The following is a 25,259-nucleotide window of genomic DNA, read 5'->3' as shown; positions in this document are numbered from 1 at the left end:
AGGAAAACAAGATTACATTCATTTATTGGAATCTTATGTCAAGATGATGTTGAAGAAGAAGCAGCATCTGCTTTGTAAGGACATGCATTTAACATCACAGCAGGAACTTCGTCCCCTTCAAAAATGTCCTCCTAAGCAATTCTCCCACTTTGCATTTGGTAAGAAACCACCAAGGCACACTTGAACCATCTACAGAAATCCATTATACTCGCAGGTAAAGGCTCACACCCCTCTATAGAAAACAGCTTGGGATACAGGGAATACACACAGACAGGAAGGGAAAGAAAGTGCCTCTGTCACAGAAACATTTGGGACTACAGGACTGCTTTTAGTCACAACTAGTTTCTTAAGTTGCTCATTAGAATTCTGCAGATATTTTTCATATTTACACAGGTACCAAACTGATCTGCATGGTCCCAACTCTGTCACCACAGCTCCTTGTGTGTTCATGACCTTGATAAGAATAAGCCAGACTACATAAAAATAGCATCACCAACAGTCCAATATCAGTAACTAACAAGAGTCTGACATTTCTGATTTCTGCAAGGTCAACAGCCTGGCACACAACAGTTACCACAATTATAGGCACAGCTCCAGTATGGAAAGGAAAAGGCAGTGTCTGTAAAAACATTTTTTATTTTATAGAAGAAAACTTATTTTTGTTTCAAATTTATCTTTCCCTGTTATGAGATACATATACATGTATGTTTCTGATTTCCACTTCACAGGATTTGTGAAAACTACACACAAGGCAAACTCCACTAAAACACTCCCAGTGAACTAGTAGGATGGCTTGACTGTGGACACAACTTCAACTTTGGCTATGTTTTCAATTTATGAAATTAGCACTTAGATACCACATTAAGCTGTTTCAAACTAGAAGCCAACAATGTCACGTGGCAGTTATTATTGATACATTTAAATACACTATAATTTAAAAATAAAATTGATCAAGTTAATGCATGTGTTCAAGTAGGGTTTCACAGGAAGCTTTGAACAGATCAGATGTCTGTGTTACAAAGAAGGAACAGAAAGTTATTCACAAGCAATTTGATGATTCCACTGAGCAAGGTATAACTGCTCTTGTTTGAAGACACCATATTGTCAGAACCTCAGAAAATTGGATTGTTTCCTCATCAGCAAGAATGTGGTATAGTCTTGTGACTGCAGAGAAGCCTGTGGCCATACAAAGGATTAAATCTGTCAGTCTTATGTAATACCATCACATTTCTGTTTTGTTCAAGTTTTGATGTTATTTCTGAAAATAGGAAAAATCTGTTGTTGCAATAATAAAATGTCTGAGATGCCAAAATAGGGCACAGGCTTCCAAACCAATAAACTTTTTAAGAAGGTTTTGAGCTCACCTCACTTGTTCTATGAAGTATGAGCGTGATCTTGTCATTAAGCGTGATATTGTCAGCTTGTGATTTCTCTCAGCAAACATGGAAGCTGGAATTTACTTTAAATGAAAATCTAAATTATCACACATTCATGTGACTGCACTCTCTAGGACTTCAAAAGTCAAACACCCTGGTGCTTGTGGGGAGGAAAAAGAAAGAGAACTGTAGAGGCAGTTTCAATGTAAAGCCATATGAAAATCTGGCTGATTTCAGGTTCTGTTAAAAATTCTATTTCAGCCAACTTTGAACAAGCTCATTTTGATCTAGCTGTACACTATTTTCCAATCTCCAATCCTATTAAATTTCACAGACTGAGGTGGTACCAGATGGCATCCAGGATACTTTTTTATTCTGAACCTTTGAAAAAAGCTCAAAACACTTAGGCAAAAGCTTAAGCAATGTGAAATTTAAACTGAAGGGAACTCTGCATAGACTTCAGTGAAACAAAACTGTATCTTGTAAACATCTTGCAAACATGAGATGCTGCATAAAAATTCAAACTCTGGTCTCAGCAACGGTTAAGACTGAGATTCTTGCTCTCCCTGAGAATATTCTCCCACACCTTTGTTTGGCTGAAAGGCAAAGCACAACTTCCTGCAGATGAATATGGTTAAAATATACAGAAAGTACACAATCCACAGCTTGTCAGAGAGAAGCACAACACTCTGCTGTTAATTCAGCCTTAAGTACATTTCACTACCTGTAGGACACACAAACCACATTAATCCTATGAGACAAGGATTTGCCACATAATTCTCATTTTGAGATGGAGCATCTGGGCATTAATAGCACATTTGGGACAAAGATGCATGACATGGAAGAGATGTGAAACAGTTGCCAGCAAGCCACCAAAGGAAAACAAGTCACAAAAATACTGGGCTCTACCTTAGTTAAAAAATTGGTTCTTAAAAGGACTAGAGTCTGAAAAAGCTTTTGGGTACAGTTAGCACACTCAGCAGCCACTCAGTGCCCTTGGACAATGCTAGACTAACAACAACCAGAGGGTAAATGAAATATCCAAGGTCCCACAGGAAATCCACTGCAGAACAGCCTGGGTACTTTGGCTGGAATAGAAGCCTGCATCCATACCTGCTCTGGGAAGCAGCCAAGCAGCCTCTGTGCTCAGCACAGGGACAGTCTCTCTGTGAGACAGTGACACAATGGCACCTGCCTAACGCAGGAGTTACGTTTTTTTCACAGTTTTGGTCTAACACAGTAGTAAGCCAATATTTCAAGCATATTTTAAAGCAGTACATCTCCTCAACTATTTGCTCTGGGTGCATCTATATCTGTGTGTGCAAGGGCTGCATAAAAAGAGAAACAGATACATACACGCAACTAGAGCCTCTATGGACCTTCTTCCCAAGGATTTATTTATTCACGTGACAAATATGCCTATCCTGATCCATCAAAATTGTAATCTTTGTTTTAATAGAAGTGCCTAAAAACATACTGGACCCTTTCCAGCCTCTAAAGTAATATTATAATGTAGTTAAATGAAAACAAAGCCTAAATACTTAATTTCCTGTAGATTTCCAAGATTGCCGTTTCAGTTTTCTGACTAAATAATAGGTATTTTGGAATATTCTGTTACAGTTATTAGCATTTTCAATTTGCTCCTAAAAGTCATCAAAACAAAATCAAGCATTAACTTACTCTGGCTCCTTAGTAAAAATCAGCTTAGGTCAGACAGCATTTTTCTGTGCTGTCATCGCTTTATGAAAATTCCTCTATTTTCACTAAGACCTCTGAGTTACTGGCTTCTGATGGTTTATTATAATTAACAAAGAAAAAAATCCTAGTGCCAAAATTCTGAAGTTCCTGAAATTAATGAATTGTAATAAAATTTTCATTGAATCAGTGATTTACCAGTAGTAACATTAATTAAAATACTATCAATACTCACCTGTCACCAGGTATAAGAGTATTCCAAAAAAAAAAAAAAAAAGAACAAATCTTTAGCAATAAATACACTTCCATACTGTATTTCTAAGAACTCTGACTTTTAAAAGAGGCCTGAAATATCACTAGTCAACAGAGCATAATTGCTAACACTGCTAGCACAAGGGAGCACAACCACAAAGACAAAAACCTGATCTCCAGACCACAGTCATCACAGGAGGCAGCAGGGATTAAAAGTGACAGAGAAAGTAACAAAACAAATCAAAATTAAATACTAATTCCATTTATTGTTTCAATTATTGTTTTAGCACTCACCTCATAAATCCTCACAAAGGAAAGCCTTTATTTTTCATCACAAATGATTAGAAATAGCCCCCCTTCTACTTCATGACCCCACCTGCCATGAGAACACATCAATCTGAAATTTCTTCATTGGTTTTCTTTCTTTTCCTTTGAACTGCTGTAATGTAACACAACACAGGTTTGGTTCAACTGGTTACTTAAAAAGTATTAACTATATCTTAGTAATGGCTGCATAAGAGACATGACATCAAACCTTTCACCTCCACCATGATACAGAGTACACAGCTCTTCACTGGCTTCCTCTTCTGGGAATGCAGGACAGTGCTGCAATCTATCTTCCTATGGGCTACCACAGCTTGTTTTGTTAGAGTGCATCCATGAATACTTCGGCAAGGGACTGAGAAAAAGGAATAGCTGAGACCACATTTATTTTCTATTTTTATCCAAACTCCTTTTTTCTTGTCTACACCTAATTTCCCCATGACAGAAAGGCATTTCAGGAAAAAAAAGCAGCGATTGTGAGTTCAGTTTTTTTATGAACAACCACATGAAGGGACTGGTGTGTTACTGAATGTTTCTTCACAAACATTCCCAGCCTCTTTTTATACCAGTGTACCACAGGACATCTTTCTTTAAACTGGAGTGATCATTTGATTGTTCCAACCTAGGGAATAATTTATTGTTCATTAATTCAACAAACCTGACTTCACTTTCAACCTGATATACATCAAATTGTTTAATTGGAAAAAATCAAGGCCCAACAACATACAATATTTTATCTTCTACTCCATTTCTATCCCCAGCATTCTTGAAAACTTTAGATTTTTTTCAGATTTACTTTGGATTTATTTTAAGCACATAATTTTCAAACTCAAAGTTCAAAGAGAGACGTACCTCAAGTATAATAAAATTCCCTAATTGTGTTCTTTAATCATTAGAGATAACAGCATTTGCTCTCAGAACAACTTCTGTAGTGATACAATTAAGCTCAAAGCTGGGATGTATTTTCTACTGTCAGCCAATATATGAAGACAAAGTCATACTGCAAATAAGGATTACATTTTATCTTTTTAAAAAGACATCCCAACCTGAAATATTATTGTTTTAAAAATCACAGAAATAAGAACAAAATAAAGGCAGACAAAACTCCCTTACTTGGCTGTATCTCAAGCTGCTTCTGATAGGCCGGTAAGACATTACTGACCACATTTGACAGCAGAACAGTGTGGAGCACAGAGAGAATGAGAATCTGGATTAGCCATTCTATGCTGCACTTCAGCACCTACTTTTGCTTCCAAATGAAGCAAAACTAACATTTTCCAACCAACAAACATGCTATCTATGTAGCACATTTAAAAGCAGTGAAAAACCTTTTAGAATGAAGACACTTCATAATACCATTTTGGTTGGTTTGGGTTTTGTTTGGTGCTTTTCAAATGTTAAATGCCATTGTAAGTGACATCTGATCCTGATAACATCTGTTTCACTGGATCATTCATAGCAAAACTGAATATGCAGAACTATAGATTCAGATAGCAGCTCCATGGAAGAGTGAGGAGCTCCAGCCTTTGGATTGTGAGGTCTTTTTCAGAACAAGAGGCTGCTAGACAATAGGAAAAGAACAAACATACAGATCCAGTGCTTAATCATTTTGTCTGAACTTGAATATTTGCTACTCACAACCACCTACCACCAGATTTCACATCAGTTAAAGGCAGCAAAGTTATCTTTTCACTGTTTCTACAGGCAGTGATTGCCCCTCCTGTATTTCAGGTATCAGAAAGATGTTAGGTCAAAGATCATACACCAAAAAATTTTAGTGTTGTTTTATAAAAGGAAGAAGGATGAAAGACTTTATAGAGAGTGAGGTCAAGAAATCTCACAGAGGTTCACTCTGTAAAACATTTAACAAAAACTATTCAAACAGAGGGAAGAAGTGGCAGCAAGCTGTTATTTCTTAGCTCCCAGGAACCTGTTTCTTCCATTAACACCTTATTAATGCCTGGCAGGTGTTTCCCAGTGCAGAGCTTGGCATTAGCAAGTCATTATGAAGAAAAACAATGGAGAGTCCTATTTCCAACAGCCAAGAAATTACAATGGTATCTATGAAAAAGGAGAAAGGAGAGAATGTTCTATTGTAACCATAGGTCTTTCACATTTATGGTATATTTTAGGGAGCAACCATTTTTCCTGGAAAAAAAAAGCCTTCAACAAAGGCTACATACACAATATGAGCCTCTTTGAATGCTTGCCACTTTATTTGTAAACAAGGTCTTGAGCTCAAACCTCTGTGTCCTCAGCAACTATTGATAAAAACCAAACAAAACAGTATGACAAAAGCAAGCCTTGAATAGCAACAATCAAAATTTAATTTTCATTTGATTCTACAATGAATTTCAGCATCTGAACACCATGGGCTCCATGATCTAGTTTTCCACTTTCACAGAGCATTTCCTTGGTGCAATCATATCCTGGGTAAAGCCTTGGTGACAAGTCTCAGAAGAATGCACCTTCTCAACACTCCCATGGTATAAAGTGTAAGCCATGCTCTGTTTCAAGCACAGTTTTTAGGGTAAGATGAAGCACCTGGAAACAGTTCCTGAGATTGGTCCTTCTCAGATACAAACAACACCTGACATCTCTCATCACTCACCCAGTACCAAACAGCTATGCTAACATCAAAGAGCTGAGAGCCACCCCTGATGCACAGACCATGTTTCATTGGGCACAGTTTCTCAGGCTGCTTTCAGGTTCTTTTAATCTCGTGACAGAAAACTTTTAGAAGTCCCTGTTCAGTGAAGAAAACACCCCCCTCCAATACCAAGCAAGATGAACAAGCAACTACAGCAACTACAACATTTTCTATAAATCAGGTGAATAACAGATCTATGTGCCATTGCTTCTGCTTTGTTAATCTAGAGATCAGGTTCTTTCTTACATTAGTAGTGTTAAAAAAAGAACACAGTAATGCCAAAGGAAAAAGGAGAAAAGCTGCAAAGAAGCTAGCACAGTACAGAGTACTCACTCAGAAGAACCCGCAAAGTAAACACAAGAGGATAGAGAAGGGAGGGAAGTTTGGCTCCAGCTTTAACAAAGCACACACAGAGAAACTGAATCCACCCTGGACCTTTTTTCAATGTAAGCAATCAATATTGCATAGGTAAGTTGATATTTCTACAGAAAACAGCTTCTATAACCTTACAAGAACCACCATAGGGTTACTCTATATTCCAGCACATACCAGTTAACAGAATAACCCTCACTTATTGAAAGTACACACTTCTCGTTATCCTGATCTGTCACTCTGATCCTACAGCCATTAAACGTTCCCTAACTTAAAACAATAGTGTCATCTATTGTTCTCTTACCTGGACACTAGCACCCACCAGCACAGTTCCAAATGGGAGCTCCTTGCCTCATCCTGCTTTTCTGATGGAGTTTTAGCACGGTTGACCATGCTTTCTATAGCTGACACAAATTACTTCCCTAAAAAATTGCAGTTTTCAGTATCTGATGCACTCTGTTGGGTTTTTTTTAGGCAAGTAAAATCTCTATTACAAATCATTTTGTTACTGAAGCAACAGTGTGCATTTTAAACCTGCTTAGATATTTTTCAATAGAAAATAACTTCAATAACTTCAGAAGTTAGCTGGAAGATGAAAACAAACTACATCGCAAGAGAAAATATAATATAAAAATCAGGAGACAGAAAATAGTTGTTTCAGGCACTTTTAAGAGGTATCTACAGTTCCCACGTGAACAGAATTTTGTGTGAGAAGCTAAATGATCCTTTTGTAAAGCGCGCCCCCGCGTGGTAACCAACATCTCTGCAAAAGCAATTTTCTCCACAGCTCCCAAGTAACTTTTCTGACTCCAAAACTACCTTAAGTCAGTGCTCACACCTGCCCAGGTACTGGAACGACTTCTCCCAGTGGGAGTGTCCCATACACATGGCAAAACTCATGCAACATTCTGCCCCAGAGGCATATTTCCTAATCTATGGGCAAGGTCAAAATAATTAAGAACATTCTTTTCTCATAGTTTGTTTATTAAAGTCTCCTCAGTATTCTCTCTGTGTTTTTCTTCTAAGCTTGAAAGTTACTGAGTAGGACCAACCCACTGTCTCCAGAAGAAATAAAAGAATACACTAATTTCACACAAAAGAAGAAAAAAAAATCTTGAAGAAAGAAAATAGATACTTCTGACTAAATAGCAAGTTGAAGAAAGTCCCATTGGCAGTCATTCTTTAATTTAATAGCACTGTCAAAATGTAGTGTTAGAAGAGGAATAACAAATGTATTTTAAAAAAACAGCTTCTACTAATTATATGGAGACATATTCCAAGCATATGTATTAGGAATAAAAAGCTCTGGCACCAAATAAAAACTATTAAGAAATAAAACTCAATAGGAACTGTCAATGAAAACATTTGTTAGCTTAAAAAATACCCATCAGAAATAATATTGTTCAAGTGTGCAGAAAACCAAACTTACACAGAAATAATGCAACTGATTATCAACATTGTTCTACTTCTTTCTTCTGCATAGGTAAAGTATCACCTCATTCTTCCTACTTTGCCTGGTTTTAAAGTATTTAATTAATTTAAGAAGTTTTAATTTCATTAGGATTCAGAGTCTAGATCAGGAAATACACAATCATTTCAATGAAAAGTGAGCTTTTTTTGTAGTACTTGCATTATTATACGTGTCAGTTATGACAATGTCACAGATAGACAACATGTTCTTATGATGAAATACCCTAATTTGTTGAGATTTTTCACTTCAAGTTTTTTTAAAAGACTATTTAATCTCATATATCTTATTCGTTACTGTATTTCTGAATCACTTTTATTATAGCAGCATTTTCTATCTTTTTTTTTCTTCTTAAGGTAAGCTGAAAATACTAACCAAAAACAGTGGTCCTGGGAACAAAATATATAATGGTTTGTAACACAAGGATATTACTGTTCTGGTAATAAAAAAAATGTCCAACAGAGGGTGATAGAGACCATACATTCATTAGACACAACTCAATTATCAGTTTTCTGAGTCATAGATCAGAACTGCAATTAAAACAAGTTTCTGGCCCTTTCTGATTTAGTTTGAGATCAAGGAAAGCTTTAAAGCACAATCAACTTCAGCCAGATCTATCCTGTACAAATGAAATTCAAATCTATGGCTCTGCTTGCCCTAAGAAAGACAGAACAGAGACAAACATGGCATTGTCCACATGTGCACAAGTAAGAGGAATTGGGACATGCAGGGGACAAGGCTGTATTCATCAGTGTTTTCCTCTGGCAAACCAACTATTTAAACTGAACTTGACCTTTCGCTATTTGAGTTCATGAGTCACATCTGAGCCACTTCTGCCTCTTTTGCCAACACATATAGGAAACATCAGCCAAGAGTCAAATGTCCCTCGCTAGGTATTTATTTCTTTCACTTACCTTACTTGAAAGATTGCAATTTTTTTTCCTAAACACTGCAACGTTTTGTTTAAAATTGCCACCATCTTGCAAAAAGTGTATGTTTTCATTACAAATGGAATCTACACAGCAGACTGCAAAAAGTCAACACAGCAGCTCCTTCTGAACTCATGAGAAGTAACCACCGTAATGTTTTCTAAGAGAACATCGCTGCTGAGTAAAAGGAGAGCTAGTAAGACCTGAGGCAAATGTGGCCCAATCAGAAAAGTTAGACTACAAGCATTGTTTGCTATAAAGTAATCAAAAGAAACCCATCTGTTGTAGACTCTGAAAAATATCTCCTCTCTAAAACTGAATCAAAGAAAAATATTGTATTTCTTCTTATTTAAGCTTTCAATTTTTTTGTTCTGATTCTTTCAAAGAACCTCCTGTAGAAAATAAAATAAGTGGAAAAAGCTCATAGGCAGTCGCCTCAATTGTGGCTAAAACACCTCCTGAATCCATCCCTTCAACACCCCTTAGCTTGTTCTCAGTAAATAAAAATGTTAGCTAAGAAATCACCCAACCCGTAAAAATAAAAGTTCATGTTTTTCACATCTACTTTAATAGAAATTTTAAAAGAAGCAGTAAGTTTAAGCCAGCATTGGCCAGGTCTGGGCAGCCCTGCCTTACCTTGCACTGCCCTGCCACACAGATGGCCGTCCCGTTGGGCTCGCAGGGGGTGCCATCGATCACCGTCTCCGCCTGGCGCACGTAGAAGCGGTAGCCGATGGCCCGGCAGTTCAGCTCACACTTCTGACTCCCCTTCACTGTGGACACAACGCAAGGACCCGTTACAAAAAGCACAGCAGTAGACTGGAAAAGGAAAAGCTCCTTAAATGAGCAGTAAGGTCTGAGGGGAAGAAACAAATGTGCAAACAATGCAGTGTAAGTGAATGATGATTAAGAAACCAACTCCAAGGTAAGAATTCCAACACACCTCATGGCAACGTAAACAGTGCCTCAGTTGTTAATTGCTGACACTTCCCTAAAATGACCAAGAGTACTTTAAATTTCATAAAAACATTACCCAGTTAAGTCCTCTTAAGGCACGGTAACATGTTATGGCATTTCGTAACTCCTGAGTGTCAGAAAAATTACACCATAATCAGAAGGATGTGCATCAGATCAGGCTCACTTATAGTCTCCAGTCTATTCAGGTCCATTAGGCATACAAACATCCAGCACTGGGAAACATTTTAAACAAGATAGATGCACATTTTTTAAAATTCTCTTGTTTTACCTCTTCATTTTTTTAAGTTACACTTTAGTAGTTAACCCACTAAAAAACCCTCAACTCTTCCATTCTATTCCACTAAATTTCATTTTCAAAAGTGTATAAAATGCACTATTCAAAACCCTGTGACTTTTGCTGACATGCAAAAACCAACAGGAAATCAGTCCACTGAACTCTGGCTGAGAGGAACACAGCAGACAAGAAGCAAGACATGTTATCTTCTCCTGTGAAAATCTGTTCCTTGAACAGATACAGTCTAACACTCCCCACATCTTATGCTATCAGGTTTGTTAACACATTTGTGTAGCCTTTCTGTTGCAAATCATCTGTCATGTCAGAGTTGCTCTCAGCTTATTACCCCCACTTTGCCAACTGACACAACACTATCTTCAGCTTCTTTCCAACTGAAAGTAGCACTGATACACAGCAGCAGTGAGGTCCAAACAGAAATCCTTTTTCTTATGACAATATTTTCATTGCTGCCACAGTAATGAACTAAAATTCCTCTCACTTCATAAAGCTTCAGCTCATCCCCTATACTGAAACTGAAACCTACTATTGAATCGAGGATGTCAAAGGAGATGCTACGTGCCTTCATTTAATGCTATAATATTGCATTCACAAGATTTTCTACTTGACTTCAGTGTATTTTTGAACCTACAGCTAAGACATAACAAAAAACCAAAATAAATAAAAGCAATCACTTCATATGTATATTAAACAACTGTTTTCTGTAGAAGTACAGAATTTTCAGCTCCACTTCGTTACTCCCTGTGCAGATACAGGATTAATGTAGACCAATTCTGGATCTTAGATTTTGCCTCACACAGCTGAACTCATTTAACTGCCACTCATATACATCATGTATTGTGTCTGGCAATCTTCTGATAAAATCCACAAAAACATCTACTAATTTTAAGAGGTCAAAGATCTGTTTACCTAGTTTGGCTGTTTTGCAGAAGCCATGCTCTGCATGGACAATAGGTCATTGTTCCATTGGCTACCTGGTTTTTAGATTCAGTAGCTTATCATTCCAATGACTTCACTTAGTTATTAAAAAGAACCAAAAAAAAAAATACAAGAAAACCCCCAAAACCCCAAACTGAGGTATTTCCTGCAGTTCAATCTCCAAGTGTAACAGTCAGGTCTAATGATAAACAGAGCTTTATTCTTAGCAGCTTCATCACTTCACACATAACTATATTCAGAATTCTCAAATAAATATAACCCAGTTTCAGTGATTCATTACAATTTATGTCAGCTTGTCCTTTTCTGTGTCTGAAAGTGTCCTATTTTTATAACATGCAAAGCTAGCAATCAAGCAGCACCTCTGGAGAGTACATTTTCTTATCTTTCTATTCTCTAAAATCAAGTCAAACAAGCCATTTAGGGTTTCTGAAATGTTCTTATCTTCCATATTGGTTCCCTTAAGTTCAGTATCCTGAAGCCTCACATTCCCATATTCTTCCTCTACTGATTCTCCCCCATAGTTTTGATATATTAAAATATTTATTCTTTAAATTATCAGCTGGCCTTCTAGATCCCAGTAAAAGTTTTATGCTACTTGGAGATGAAAAAGATTACTTGCTGGAGCATGGTATTTTTTCCTGGATCTCTCTCTTCCCTCACTTCTGCTGAGACAGGTCAGCCTACTGCATTGCTAATGCAGCACAGTAACAACCCCAAACAGATTGAGATTACCTGCTGTGTAAAAATATAATTCCCATTTCATTATTTCAGTGTTTCATTCTTTCTTATTGGGAATTGTTCCCCCTCACACAAAAAGAAGTATTAGAACAGTCACTGTCTCTGACCACAAACAAACAAACCAGGCTTTAACAACAAACATACCCTAAAACCCTCTGGCCTTCAATAGTCAGATTATTTTGATGAGTACCTGTAAGGTACTGCCTTGATTAAGCATATACCAACCACACCACCTAAAGACAACATTCCCAACTGTGTGTTTTGTCTACAAAGATCAAAACTGGTTAACTGAACTGCCCCTGCTGAATGACAGGCATTTCCCACAAGGATTTTATGTAAGCATTATGTATTATTGTGTAAGATGCAGAAATTATAGCATTTTAAAATTCCCATGTAGAACAAGATACCACAATAGAAAAAAAAAACACCTCCCTTACCCTGTGTTTTGCCACAACTCTTGAGGTTTTACAGTTTAGGTCAAGCTGCACTACTGGCTTGGCAACTGGACATAAAACGTCAATTAAAACAAGAAGCTGTGAGGCAACTGATTTCACACAGGCCACATTTTTGAGTCCCATGTCAGCTGATCCCAGACTTTACAGAAGGATCTATCTGACCCCTAGGGATACAGTAAGGCTTCTAGGTGAAGGCCTTCCCAACTAGCTGGCAGAAAGACACATTTCCACAAAAAAACTTGGCTCTTTTGAAGTGTGACACAGTTTCTAGGACAGTTCATTATACAGGTACTGTTTAACATGTCCTCCCAGTGTATTTGTGTTTTATTCACATGCTCATCTTAGCATAACCAATTCGTTGTGCAAAGTCTCACCTTATCCCACCTTATTAAATAGTGAACTTACGTGAAATTTTATCTTACCACACAGGTTCTGCCAGACATATTCATTATTGATTTAATTGAAGGAGTTGCCTTTAGTGAATAATCCTGGTAACAAATAAGGTTTGGTTTTCATTTTACAGGCTGAAAAAGTATCAAAAAATCAGTACATTCCTTAAAACATCCTTACCAAATTAGCCTTGAGTACCTCAGGGACATCCTGGTCTTCTCCAAACTGCAAGACTTGGGAATTGTTTTTTTTCCAAGTCCTGTGTTGAAATTTACCTTCCACCTTTCCCTATGAGGAATAAGAGCCAGGCAGGCTAAAGCAGGAACACAGCACAGTTCTATACCTTCAACGTCCCCAGTAAGAACACCAAGACTTTGCATTATCTTATAAACTGCACCTGCTCTGCATCGCACAGCACACATTGCAGTGAAAACTTTCCGCCATTCTCCTAAGATTGATTTTACTGATCAAACTTAAATCACAAATATCAACACATTTCATTGCAGATTTCAGTGCAGTAGAGGTTTGAGGAGAAAAATTCAACTGTCAACATATCCACACATTTTTTAAAGGGGAAAAGAGTAATTTATGTGTTATCACAAGACAACCAGTGAGTGGCTAGAGTTCAAACCGTGTCTCCAGCAGCATTTCCAGCTGAGGCCTCTGCTCAGGCCCTGCAGAGGGGACGGCAGCCGCATGCCCGCTGGGAAGCACGAGTGAGCAGGGGAGGAAGTGTCCTCCACTGGGATTCACAGGCTAACAGTCAAAGAACAATCCCGATCTTTTAATCCCACCACTGGCGTTTCCGAGCCCTCGACACGCTCCCTGCCCGAGACGGAGCCACCGCGATGAGGCGAGGCCGGTCCGACCCGGACACCTGAGGGCGAGAGCAGCACGGGCCAAAAGCGGCGTGGCCCGAGGGAGAAAACTCCTGAGAGAGACTAAAACAAGGGAAAATTCCCTGCAACTGCACATGCTCGTTCTTCTCTCGTTCTCGCCCCGGGTCGAGCCGCTCCTCGGGAGTGCAGCCCTACCTACGCAGGTTCGGCCCTGAGGGAGCCGATGGCCGTAACGGAGCCAGCCAGGGCCGGGCAGAGCCGGCAGCGATGGCGGCCGTGCCCTGCCTCAGCCGCCGCCTGGCACGCCCGGCCAACCAGCCCCTCCGCGAAATTTCACCCTCATCCCACGCCCTTTCGTTAAATCAAAGCGTAAGAAATTAAAAGTCCTCACAAAACACCCTGCCCAAATTTAGAAACTGCACACGGTAGAACAAGGCAAAAAGTCACCCCTTCGGAAACATTCCCATTTGCAGGAGTTTGTGAAGAGACGTGTTTGCATTTCATCGAGTTAAGAGCATTTTCAAATGTTAGCACTGTGCTGACCTGTCCTAGTGCCATGCTGAGGGGCCCGGGAGTGGCACGAGGGGACACAGAGATCCCCGGTTCCAGCCGCCTTCCCTGGGCTGGACAGGGCTGGACACAGGGCTGGACACCAGGGTCAGACACAGGGCTGGACACCATGGCTGGACACAGGGCTGGACACAGGGCTGGACAGCATGGCTGGACACAGGGCTGGACACCATGGCTGGACAGCATGGCTGGACACAGGGCTGGACACCAAGGCCAGACACCCTGAGTGGCCCCACACGTTCCACCTTCCACTCGACCAGAACCCCTCAGCACTGCACAGCCCCCGTGTTCCACTCTCCCCCCAGCCCTTCTGCCTCCCGTCCCCACACCTGCACACCACAGAGTGTGTGGGAGGGCATCTGGACTTCATGTCAGCTCTTCCCCTCCTTCAGCTTCCTCTTCCAACACGTTGTGCCATCCTCACCGAGCCCCTGCACAAGGAAAGGCTGTGGGAAGGCACATGGCCATGGTGGACAAGGAGGCCAGGCTGTGATTGAGCTGCTCTGCAGCGAGCTTGAAGAGATACAGAGCTCGGCAGGCAGCTTGCCAGTGCATGGAATTGCAATCTAATGATATTCTTAGGAAAAAATGTCAGAAGAAAGAGCATTCCAACCACAATACCTTTGATAAATAATGTATTCAGTTGTTCAAAGGGAAATTAAAAATAGCCACAGACCAAAAAAACTCCAGGAAATAATACCCAAATCAAATAAGAATGGAACTATCAGTAAACTAAATGACACTGTACACTGACTGTCCTTAAAGAATGTACCAAGTTCTTCCTTTCTGTCTCAGCTCCAGAGGCTTCAAGCTGCTTGGAGCACGTACTGCCTCTCACAGCACGCACATTAAATCTCCTGCCACAGATAACACTGGCTGTAGGTGCAATCTGAATAAATGATACAACAAAGGAATTTCACGTTCCTCATGCCATGAGGTAGAGACTGGAATGTACAAAAACTCCTTGATGGTTCCTTAGTCCAAACCTTAATTTGAGATCCAGACTCCCTGTTGTTATCTACATAGCAGTTCTAGTTCTCCACAGAACATTACAGAATGTTTTTACCATTTGTCAGTTTTTGTAAGTTTGCCTAAACATCTAAAAATAGTTAATAACAAGCTGTGCAATTTGAGAAACGTGCCTTGAGGGTGCCCACACAGAAGTGGCATGCACACTCTTGGCAAGCAAGCATCACAATCATGTTAATACTACATTATGGGATTAAGCAAATTTAAATTAGGCTTCATTCTGTGTGCAAACTGCCTTGTAAAGTCAACTTCAGTCCTCTCCGTAACAAGCCAAGATACACTCATCCATGATGTGTCAGAAGCAATTGTTCCAGGAACAAGTTGTCTCTGCATAGCTCAGTTATATTCAGGGCTCAGCTTGCCATGGGCTGTAATTCAGTATTTACTCATGATAAAAGCAATGAATCTGCTTTACAGGAAGTGTAATGAAGCATAGCAGACACTGGAAAAACTTTTAAGAGATGTGCTTATGTCAATCCATGTAACATCTCCTTCAGTTAAAGCTTATCAGTGCTGAGATTGGGTGGGATTCCAGCAATAGACTTGCAGGTGACTGACATTGTTCCCTGTGAGGGTGGTGAGGCCCTGGCACAAGTTATCCAGAGGACATGTGGATGCCCAATCCCTGGAAGTGTTAAAGGTCAGACTGGATGGGGCTCTGAGCAGCCTGGTGTAGTGAAAGGTGACCCTGCCCACGGCAGAGGGGCTGGAACAACATGATCTTTAAGGCCCCTTAGAGATTTCCTTTTCATACAGAAAGTGCTTCAAGACCCATGCACATACAAAGAAACAAAGAGAGGTCCAGAACACTACAGCAGCAGCTGCTCCTTTCACACACTGCTGTGGCTGTAAGCTGGCAGCCCAATTGCAGACTTAAGAGTCTAGAGCAGGCCAGAAACACCTAAATGTGACAATTCCACACTGACCCAGCAGTGATCCCCCGTGGAGCTTGGGCAAGTGTTGGGGTACCACTAAACACAGGCAAGCCAGGTTACACAGCTTCCTAGACAAAGAAGGAAAGTGCATATGAATCATAACACGCCACATCCTCCAAAACAGCCTTCAAGAAAGCAGAGCTACTTTATTTAAGGTTTCCCTGTTTAGGCTAATAGACTATGTGGGCTTAGTTATCAGAACTGGAGCATGAGCTTAGGGTTTACTGTTTAGGAGACAATATGGTCCATGAGAGAAAACTGATCCCAAATGAGGTTGGTTTTCCACTGATGGACAGTTACAAGTTTTTGAGGTGGCCAGAGGAATAATGCTTTTTACAGAAGTTATCATATGCCAGATTTCTAAATAACAATATGCAAACATTTTCCAGGAAATAATTATCATGTAACTACATTTGGGCTCTCCAAAAGAAATAGTAATGTGATGTGGTCTGTTTTATTTGAGTCTCTTTTGATACTTTGTCCTTATTAGGCTTGGGAACATCTCTTGACAATAACCAGAAAGGGTCGTGTTTATTTTTTTTTCTTTGTCCCTTTCAGTTTTGTTAACTTCTTATAAACTTTTATTACTCTGGTTCAGATATTTTTTCTAAAAACATTTTCCATTCTTCATTCCAGTGATGGAAGAACATTGCCCTTTTTTTTTCCTACTTCCACTTTTGATTTTCTCATATAATAAAGATGTGTATTACTTCACCTTGTCTCAACAATATAATATATATTTGAAATATTGTCTGCACTCGGGCTTTGATATTAAGTGAAAAAAAAATATCTAACTTTTATAATGTACCTGCTTATACTTTTTAACAAGTATGGGGCCCAAAAGGAAAAAACCATCCCAACAAATTCCTCACCTTTACCTGAATATACCACAGTTTTTTCTACTCTTCAGTGAATAGAATATTTCTGAAAGGCCCCAATGTTCCATAAATTTGTCCTCATAATTAGTGTTTAAGGCAATAAGAAATTTGCAAATGTTGTCATTTACTTGCGTTTTCCTGGTATCTCCATTCCTCCCAAATCTCTGTCACTAAAAATATATTAATAATATCTTCCAGATTTGCCATCATGCATTAAAAATAACTGGAAAGTTGACTATTATTTAATGAAATTAAAATAAATCCATTAGAAACAAGTAATTAAACCACATGTATATGAGTCTCTCCTGATCAGCTGAATGTCTGAAAATCAGCAAAAGATTTAAGTTTGATGTGCTTGTAAGAAATTTCAGTGCAGCAGAGCACTCAGTGGAGTGGCTGACATGGGCACCTGAGCAGTAAATACCGTTGGCTTCAGTACAGCTGCCACAAGTCGTATGTTTAACAGAGGCTCAAGGCCAGCACCCCTTTAAATGGCATAACCAGGTAATGTAGTTTCTTCCACAGACTTCAGTTTTTACTGTGTTACATCTGGAACTCCTTTCTGAATTTAAAGGGAAAAAAAAACCCCAACTGCTAGAAATGCCTTTATTCAAGTCAGACTTTCATGTGTCTGCAGTCACAATCCAGAGACAACCATTTGTCAGCCAGTGGCCACTGGATGTCTCCACTGGCCTATGCAAACAGGTTATCTATCAGTGGAAAGCTCTTCTAAAAGGCATTTATCTGGTTTACAAGCCATCACTTACACTTTCCAGAGTGCACAGCAGCCACAGAGAGCTGCCCTCAGCACAGGCAGGGGATGGCAGCTCCATGTAGACTGCACTTCTGGTGAGGGGTCTCACAGCAGCCCCCAGTCTTTAGATCAGAATTATGAAGATGTGGCTAGGTAAGTAGAAGAAAACCAAATAGCAATTGCTTGAGCTCAAAACTTTTTGTTTCTTTTTATATCCAGGGATAGCTAAAACTGTATCAATAAAACCCTCATAAGATGATGATATCATAAGATAAACTATTAGGATTTAATGAAAGATGCCTTGCAGTGATATTACACATAATTTATCAAAAATAAAATTAAAATATTTAGGAAACTTATTATTATAGACAAAACTACAGAGGAAAAATAATGCAAAACAATCTGGCCTAAATAATCTAATTTTCTGGCCAGATCTATATATTTATTTATGCTGGCACTAATCAGGGAAGCAAACCTGCTACATGCAGTGAAAATTCTCATCTGGAAAAATACCAAAATATGCTCCATCCCCTGAAGTGCTGACCACTTCCTGAGGGACACTGAGAGCTATCACTTCCAATTGCTCTTAGCTTGAGATGTTCTGGAAGGAGTTTGATACTGCTTTCTGTCTGTCTTTACAGCTGGAAAGAACTGAATATTTCTGTTTGTCTGTATTAGAATCTTACTGGCCTCTGGAATCTCAGCTTGCATCCAGATCTGCAATTTGAGATATGATTCTATTTCCATCAGCACTCTAGTAGCCCCAAAAACTTGGAACATCAAAAAATGTTAAATTATATAAATCAGTATTTTGGAAACTTTAGAAATTACACCTTCAAATCCTGCCTTCAGACTTTCCACAGCAATTTGGTCAGTTTTATTCAAATTGGTTCTACTGGAGGACTTAATGTCATGCTTCAGAATAATAAATGCCAAAGGTAGATGGGAAGAAAGGAGATTCAAGTTTAGGCTTGTGATTCCCCCAGCAGCATTCCAGACAAAAGCTTTCAGTCACCTCTTTAGGAAGCATATTTAAAGTTAAATGTCCTAGAACTGTATCTTCTATTAAAACATGAACTCTGCATGTGAACACTAAAAACTCCCAAAGTAATGCCTATCATGGAAAGACCATAATACCCAAATCTCTAGTATTTAATGAAACTCCAAACAAGGCTCCACAGAAAGCCTTGCCTTGTGTAAACTGATAGTATGCTCTACTCCATGCACTCCTCTCTGAAATGCACCCTAAGCTTTCCTTAATATGAAGATAAAAATGGACCAAACAGCCAAAATTGACAGCAGGGGAAGGAGGGAACCCCATGCTGCTGTGTCTCGATATCAGCTCCCAGACAAAACGAGCCAGCTCTCACTTTATTATATGACTGGCAAAAAGTCTTTATTTTCTTTCTTAAACAAAACTTGCTCTGAGCTGTACAGTTTGCATTAAAGTCTAAATGCTTTCTGAAGTTACACTTTTCTGAGTTATTTAGCTTGGGGGAAGAAACCTAACATTTTATCTTTAAAAATGAAAATTGTTACATCATTATTTACAAGAAATGATGACACAATGTTTTTATAATCACTGCATATAGAAATCAACCTTCATTTTATTTTACTTACACAATTCAGAGAAAATAATAATAATTTTTTCAGTTATCTCAGTCTGGGTGTTTTTTTTTGGTTTTTTGTGGGTTTTTTTGTTGTTGTTGTTGTTTCTTTAAACAGACTATATTTGCCAAAACTTCCCAGAGAAATAATTTTGGATCAACTCATAAAAATCCTTGTCATTCCCTGCCTCTTTTTTCTTGCTGTCTCCAGAAGAAGCAGTCACTTAGAAATGCTTCCCCACTCCAGCCCCAAAAATCCAGTTCCTGGACTCATTTTGTATCCCTCTGATTGATAACCTCATCATTTACACCCTTCTATACTGACATGAACACAGCTACTTTGATGAACACACTTAAAATCTACTATCTGTGCTTGTATAAACTAAACTAAGTTTTATACTTGTTATACACAAGATACACTTGGATCAATGTGAAAAGCAAGAAAAAAGACTAAACTCCTATTCTGAAAGGTTTGTAACTGAAGATTCTCTGCTCTGAAAACAACACGAAGAAATTCCCACCTGAGGAGCCACAGCAGAAAAAATGAAATGAGAAACAAGCAGCAGGTAAAAGTCATCCCCAGGCTCACTGTTACTGTCCCTTAGGAAATACTTATCAGTATGTTCTGAGCCTTATACACTTACAGATTGCCTTAAGATTCAGAAAAATAATGTTGTGGGGTGAGGAGTGTTTCTGAAATAATAAAAAATACTTGTACTCATTTAAATATTAATATAGCTATTTTTGGTCTAAAATGTCCTAACTGTATTTCCATGGCCTCTTGCCACAGTCCTTTAATAGGCAAATAAATTCCTAAGGATTACTTAAAACATTCTGTGCTTTTATTTACATACTCGATGATATTTATTTCCTTCATTCTCATAAACATCAGTTTAAAACGTGAATGTTCATTAGAACAATGTTTTCAGTAGGATGCCAGTGACCTGGAGCTCAGTCAGTTAACTTGAAAGCTGCTTCCCTTCTGGTAGCAGATAAAACCCTAAACATTCAGTGTTTCACATTACATTTCATTTTTAGGACTGCTCTTATACGAGAGGCTATAATGATCATGGATGAGACTCCAGATTTCTTAGCAACTTTGCTTCTAATTTTTCTTCCAGGTTTTCAAACTTTGTATGCCTTGATTGTTAGATGTTCAGATTCCTGCAGAAAACTGAAAGGAACTGATCTTTTCTCAGGGAAAATCTAACTGTAAGGCCCTGGGAGGCAGCCACTGCTCCCTGCTGCTGGCACAGCTGGCCTCCACCAGTTCTGACCGTAGCACTTGGAGCCTCCATGCTCTTTGCTACTGGATTTCAGAACAACAAAGCTTAAGTTGTCCCAGCTCCCTTATCTCTCTCAACCAAGGGGAAAATGGGTGTCTGGTTAAAGACTATTTTCACATTGAGAGTTCTGCCCCATGAAAGTAGGATCTGTTTCTTCTGTACTCACCTGTGGCATCACCCTACACCCCACTCCTCCCAGCATAGCAGTAGAAACCAGTATGGATGTGTCAAGATAAAAATCCTGTCAAACCCCTTTAATTTCCTTCTACAAACAGACTCTGCATGCAGGAGAAGCAGTGGCTGTGATTTAGCTTGGCTTTTCGAAGGTATCTGACACTCCTTCAGTGAAAAATGACATCTGGAAATTACTACACGGGATGTGTAAAGTTGTTTTGGAAACCACTCACTAATTACTACTCTGTAATTCACTGGCTGGGTTTTGATACCTACTGAGTAAGAATGGGCAAGGTATTTCCCAAATACAGTTCCAGCTTATGTATTCATGCATGAGGTAGATTATGTGATAGCAAGAGAGATTCACAAGTAACACCAAGTTGGGAAAGGCATCAATACTGGCGGGAAGGATTAGCTCAAAAAAATATGCTGACAGCTTGGGGAAGAGTCTGAAAAGGCAGGATGAAACATAATAGGGATTGGTATGATATCCTTCATTTGTGACAGAACAACCACCTGCACAAACAAAGACTAAAAAACTAATGGAGAAGCAATAATTATCCAAGGAAGTTGGAGCAGTGACAGTGGGTGTCATTTAATGTGAGGCACTGAAGGTGTGAAGTTAAGAGAAGAAAAGCAAACACTGTACAGGTCAGTATAAACCAGAAGGCAATGTGCAAATCACAGCAGAGACCAACATTCAGTGCAGCACTCTCCACTTCTGATGGGCCATGTGAAGACAATCCAGAGTAGAAAGTGAGCAACCAGTGCTTTAGTAAACACAGCTAAAGAGGGAAGATGCAAATAATAGTGGTATTTTGAAAAAGCCAAAGGGATGACAGTCTCTAGGTAGAGATAAAACACAAAAGGGAATAGAAGCCTTCCTATGTCTGTGAACCAGACAGGAGGCAATGGGCTGTAGCATGGAAATCTATATTACACTTCACTAAAGACTGCAGAATCTCCACCACTGGACACTGGCACTGGGCAAACTGAACAAGCACAACCTGTGCTCTTCTACATTTCCTAACCTCAGATCTTGCAGAGCACATAAACCTTCTTATGTTTATTTATTGAATTATTCCTCCTTCCACAGTGCCTAGTTATAATAGACACAGCAGTCACTTTGATTCAAAATGTATTTGCTGTCATGTAGTAACTGTTCAGATCCTGTTGTTCCCCATCAAGGAAACTTACCATTCATACAAGCAGTTCCTGCATGAATAAACCTCTCTCTGCAGCTTTTCCCCAAAGAAATGTCAGTGCTCAAGTGCAGTCCTAGATACACAGATGTTCAGAGTTCAAAATGAGAAATAAGGAAGATTTTCTTGCACCTGTCTGGACTCTGTCCCAGAGAATTGCACCAAGGAACATGAAGTCTTCATTGTTAAAATCTTTCCAATAGGTTAATTTTTGTCTCTGGAAAGCAGTCAACTGTGAAATTTCAGAGTCTTGCAGATTCTGCCTCTCATTCTGAACTACAGAAAGCATAATAAAGGTACATCATTTTCTGTCCCCTAAGTTATACATGGGAAGTATCTACATGTGCAGCTGTGAGTCCAACACAGTAAAAGTAATGTAACAAATATCTTTCTAAAAATTCTATCACCTGTTATCTTAAATATTACACCATAAGCAAACCACAGAGTAACTGCTACCTCAAATGCCTAGATAATATCAAAGCCATATATCCGGGTTTCAGGCTGTTGATTTAGATGTTTCTGTAATGACATATGTTGCAACTGCTTCAAATTATCTCATGTACCATGAAACACCTTCTTTTCTACCAACCTAAGATTTGCCCCTTGAACCATGTCACTATAGATGTCTTAATAGGATGCTGGAGGTCAAACCATGAATCTCTAATAATGAAAATATCAGGATGATCACATGGTAGTTAAGGAGAGCCTTAAAAACTAGAAACCCCTTCTCTTGAATGGTGGCATACTTGTTGCCATGAAAAGTGAGCAGTACAGAGCTCATTTGTCTAATGCTTCAATTTTTCCTTTCCATACCACAGTAACCAACCATTACCTCTGCCTGAAAGTATCAGAACCATTCCAAAGAACTGAAACAATAAAGTTTCTCACTTTTCTGAAAATTAACTTTAAGGTGTTACATTTATAATCATCTTACAATGATGGTGTGAGGCAGATTAGCCTACAGCTTTGTGTCCGTGCAGCCAGGCCACTCCACACAAAACAATACAGAATTTTAGTGGAGACTGGGACATAGCATAAAAGTTTCCAAACCCTCAAGAAAGCTAAATTAATAAACCATGTCCAGCCTAGTTACATTCATTCTTCCAAGAGCAATTAGGGGGGAGAGGGAATGAATGTTTAATTGTGTGAGTGATTTTTAAATGTCTGTATCAATTAATGCTTGCTAACATAGCACAGGAAGAGGGACAGACATCACTACAGCTCCCTTAAAATTTGCTAAAGCTCTTCTCCCTGCCCCTATCTCAAGTTGGACTCAGTGCAACACAGTAATGCAGAAATCCTTTCAAGTCTGGCAGTAAGACTGCAGCCAAATATGTAAGCTATTCACAAATATTATCCAAAAACAGAGGGCAAGCACAGTTTGTGATTTAGGGTTCACCTGGTACAGACCTTTTGGAGGAAGGAACTGTGCTGGAACAGCAGAGGTAGCCTTATTAACTAAAGAATCTGAGGGGCAAAGAGGGGAAACTTCAGCAAAACACTGTTGTGAAAAAATAATGGATCACACTCACAGACTTTAAATATAAATTACCTCTCTTTTAGCCAAAAAGCAGCTGTACAAAAAGCTGATGTTAACGATTATCCATTTTCCATTGAAACCATTCTGTACTGGCTCAAACACTATAAAACTATATATGCACACACAAGCTTTCAGCAGCTCACCCTCCCCCTTTCTGAAACAGTGCCTGCTGCTCTGGTGAAAATAAGCTGGTTAAGTCCTGTAAGCAGACTGCTCAATATGATGCCCAATCCATAGTGCATAATCATGGATTTGGGGGAAAAATCCACTTCATCTTTTAACAAGAAACACAAGAGGGTTTTGCAGTGTGATTCAATACCCAGACTTGTAGAAGCAATTAAATATGCATCCTCACTCAATACTGTCTTTTATTTGGCATTTTCCTAAACTCCAAGATGCTTGGCAGGGAAACAGGAGCACAAACATGAACTGGCACTGCCTTGTCCCTGCAAGGGAACAGCCTCATTGTACCTAGTGCAACCCCTGTGCCTTTAAAAGAAAACCAAGAGTCAAACACAGGAGATCTCAAGTTGCATTAACTGCTATTCTTCTGGAATTAATAATTATGGAAGAAGAGATGCTGCCAAGCAAATGACCTATTCAGATAGATTCTGAGAAAGAGATTACTGATGAAATAAATATTTTGAATTTTGTGGCTCTCTAATAGCCCACTGAGCTTCTGTTACAATACAGCCAAGGACACTGACCCTATCAAGCATTTTATTAAATAAACCTTACATACACTAACACTTCAGCTATTCCAAGTTTATTGCCTGTATATGGACCAGCTTACACAAGACACAAATGTGGAACAAAATCATATATTAAATTAACAGCAAACTCTTGAGAACTCCAGTGAAGATGGAAAAGAATTCAAAACATATGGAGGTATTTTCCTATGAACTATATTAAATAGGAAGATGTATTAGCTACAACTGGGAATTACTGTAGACAGATATCAGCTACAGACATAGTGCAGTGCATGATGTTAAACATTAGAAGATCTCCAGTGCACATGAGGGTCTGACCAGATATTTGCACTGCCTTGGGGTGCACAGATGCATCAAAAAACTGTTCCTGTTCTTTATTTCCTGACTGGAATACCTTCCAAGCTTTAAGTTATGCCACTAAGTAAGTAATGTAAAGTAGCACAGCTTGTTACATGGGATGGAAAACTAGCAATACACAGCCCTGGTACTCTAGCTGTTATTTCTTACACCAGATCAGTCCTCTTAACAGAGGGTTTCAGTTTCGATTCCAATTCCTTCTCTCAATACTTCTACAGCACAGAAGACACTTACCTTGGCTGTCTCTCCATTTCCAAAAACACACTTTATAGCAATAAGCTAGTTCACAGCAACTAAGATCAATCATGTTGGTTTTAAAAGATATGACAGAAATGCAGATGGAAGGACCTACAGACAGGCAAATCCATATAAACTTCAGAAAAAAATGCAAATGTATAGACATTAAATTGCATTTTACAATACATATAGCTATTTAAACTGTTTTATCTTCTAAGTGTTTCTAACTCTTTTGTGTGTCCAGTCTATATGTGTTTGGTCAAATTCTTTTACTGATGCCTGA

The 25,259-nt window shown here is 39.0% G+C and overlaps 1 protein-coding gene across 2 annotated transcripts in view; it reads right to left on the bottom strand.

The window, feature by feature from the left end:
• Positions 1 to 25,259, bottom strand: part of THSD4 (thrombospondin type 1 domain containing 4) — a 262,970-nt gene that overhangs the window by 113,261 nt on the left and 124,450 nt on the right. For both annotated transcript variants that reach the window (XM_019007885.1, XM_015638496.3), the window contains one exon: positions 9,703 to 9,839. In XM_019007885.1, coding sequence (XP_018863430.1) covers positions 9,703 to 9,839 — 137 coding nt within the window. The remainder of the gene's footprint in view (positions 1 to 9,702; positions 9,840 to 25,259) is intronic.

The sequence above is a fragment of the Parus major genome, chromosome 10 (genome assembly GCF_001522545.3).
Source record: "Parus major isolate Abel chromosome 10, Parus_major1.1, whole genome shotgun sequence".
Taxonomy (NCBI): Eukaryota; Metazoa; Chordata; class Aves; order Passeriformes; family Paridae; genus Parus; species Parus major.
The sequence above is the reverse complement of the archived record's forward strand: the minus strand, read 5'-3'. Positions and strand labels throughout refer to the sequence as shown.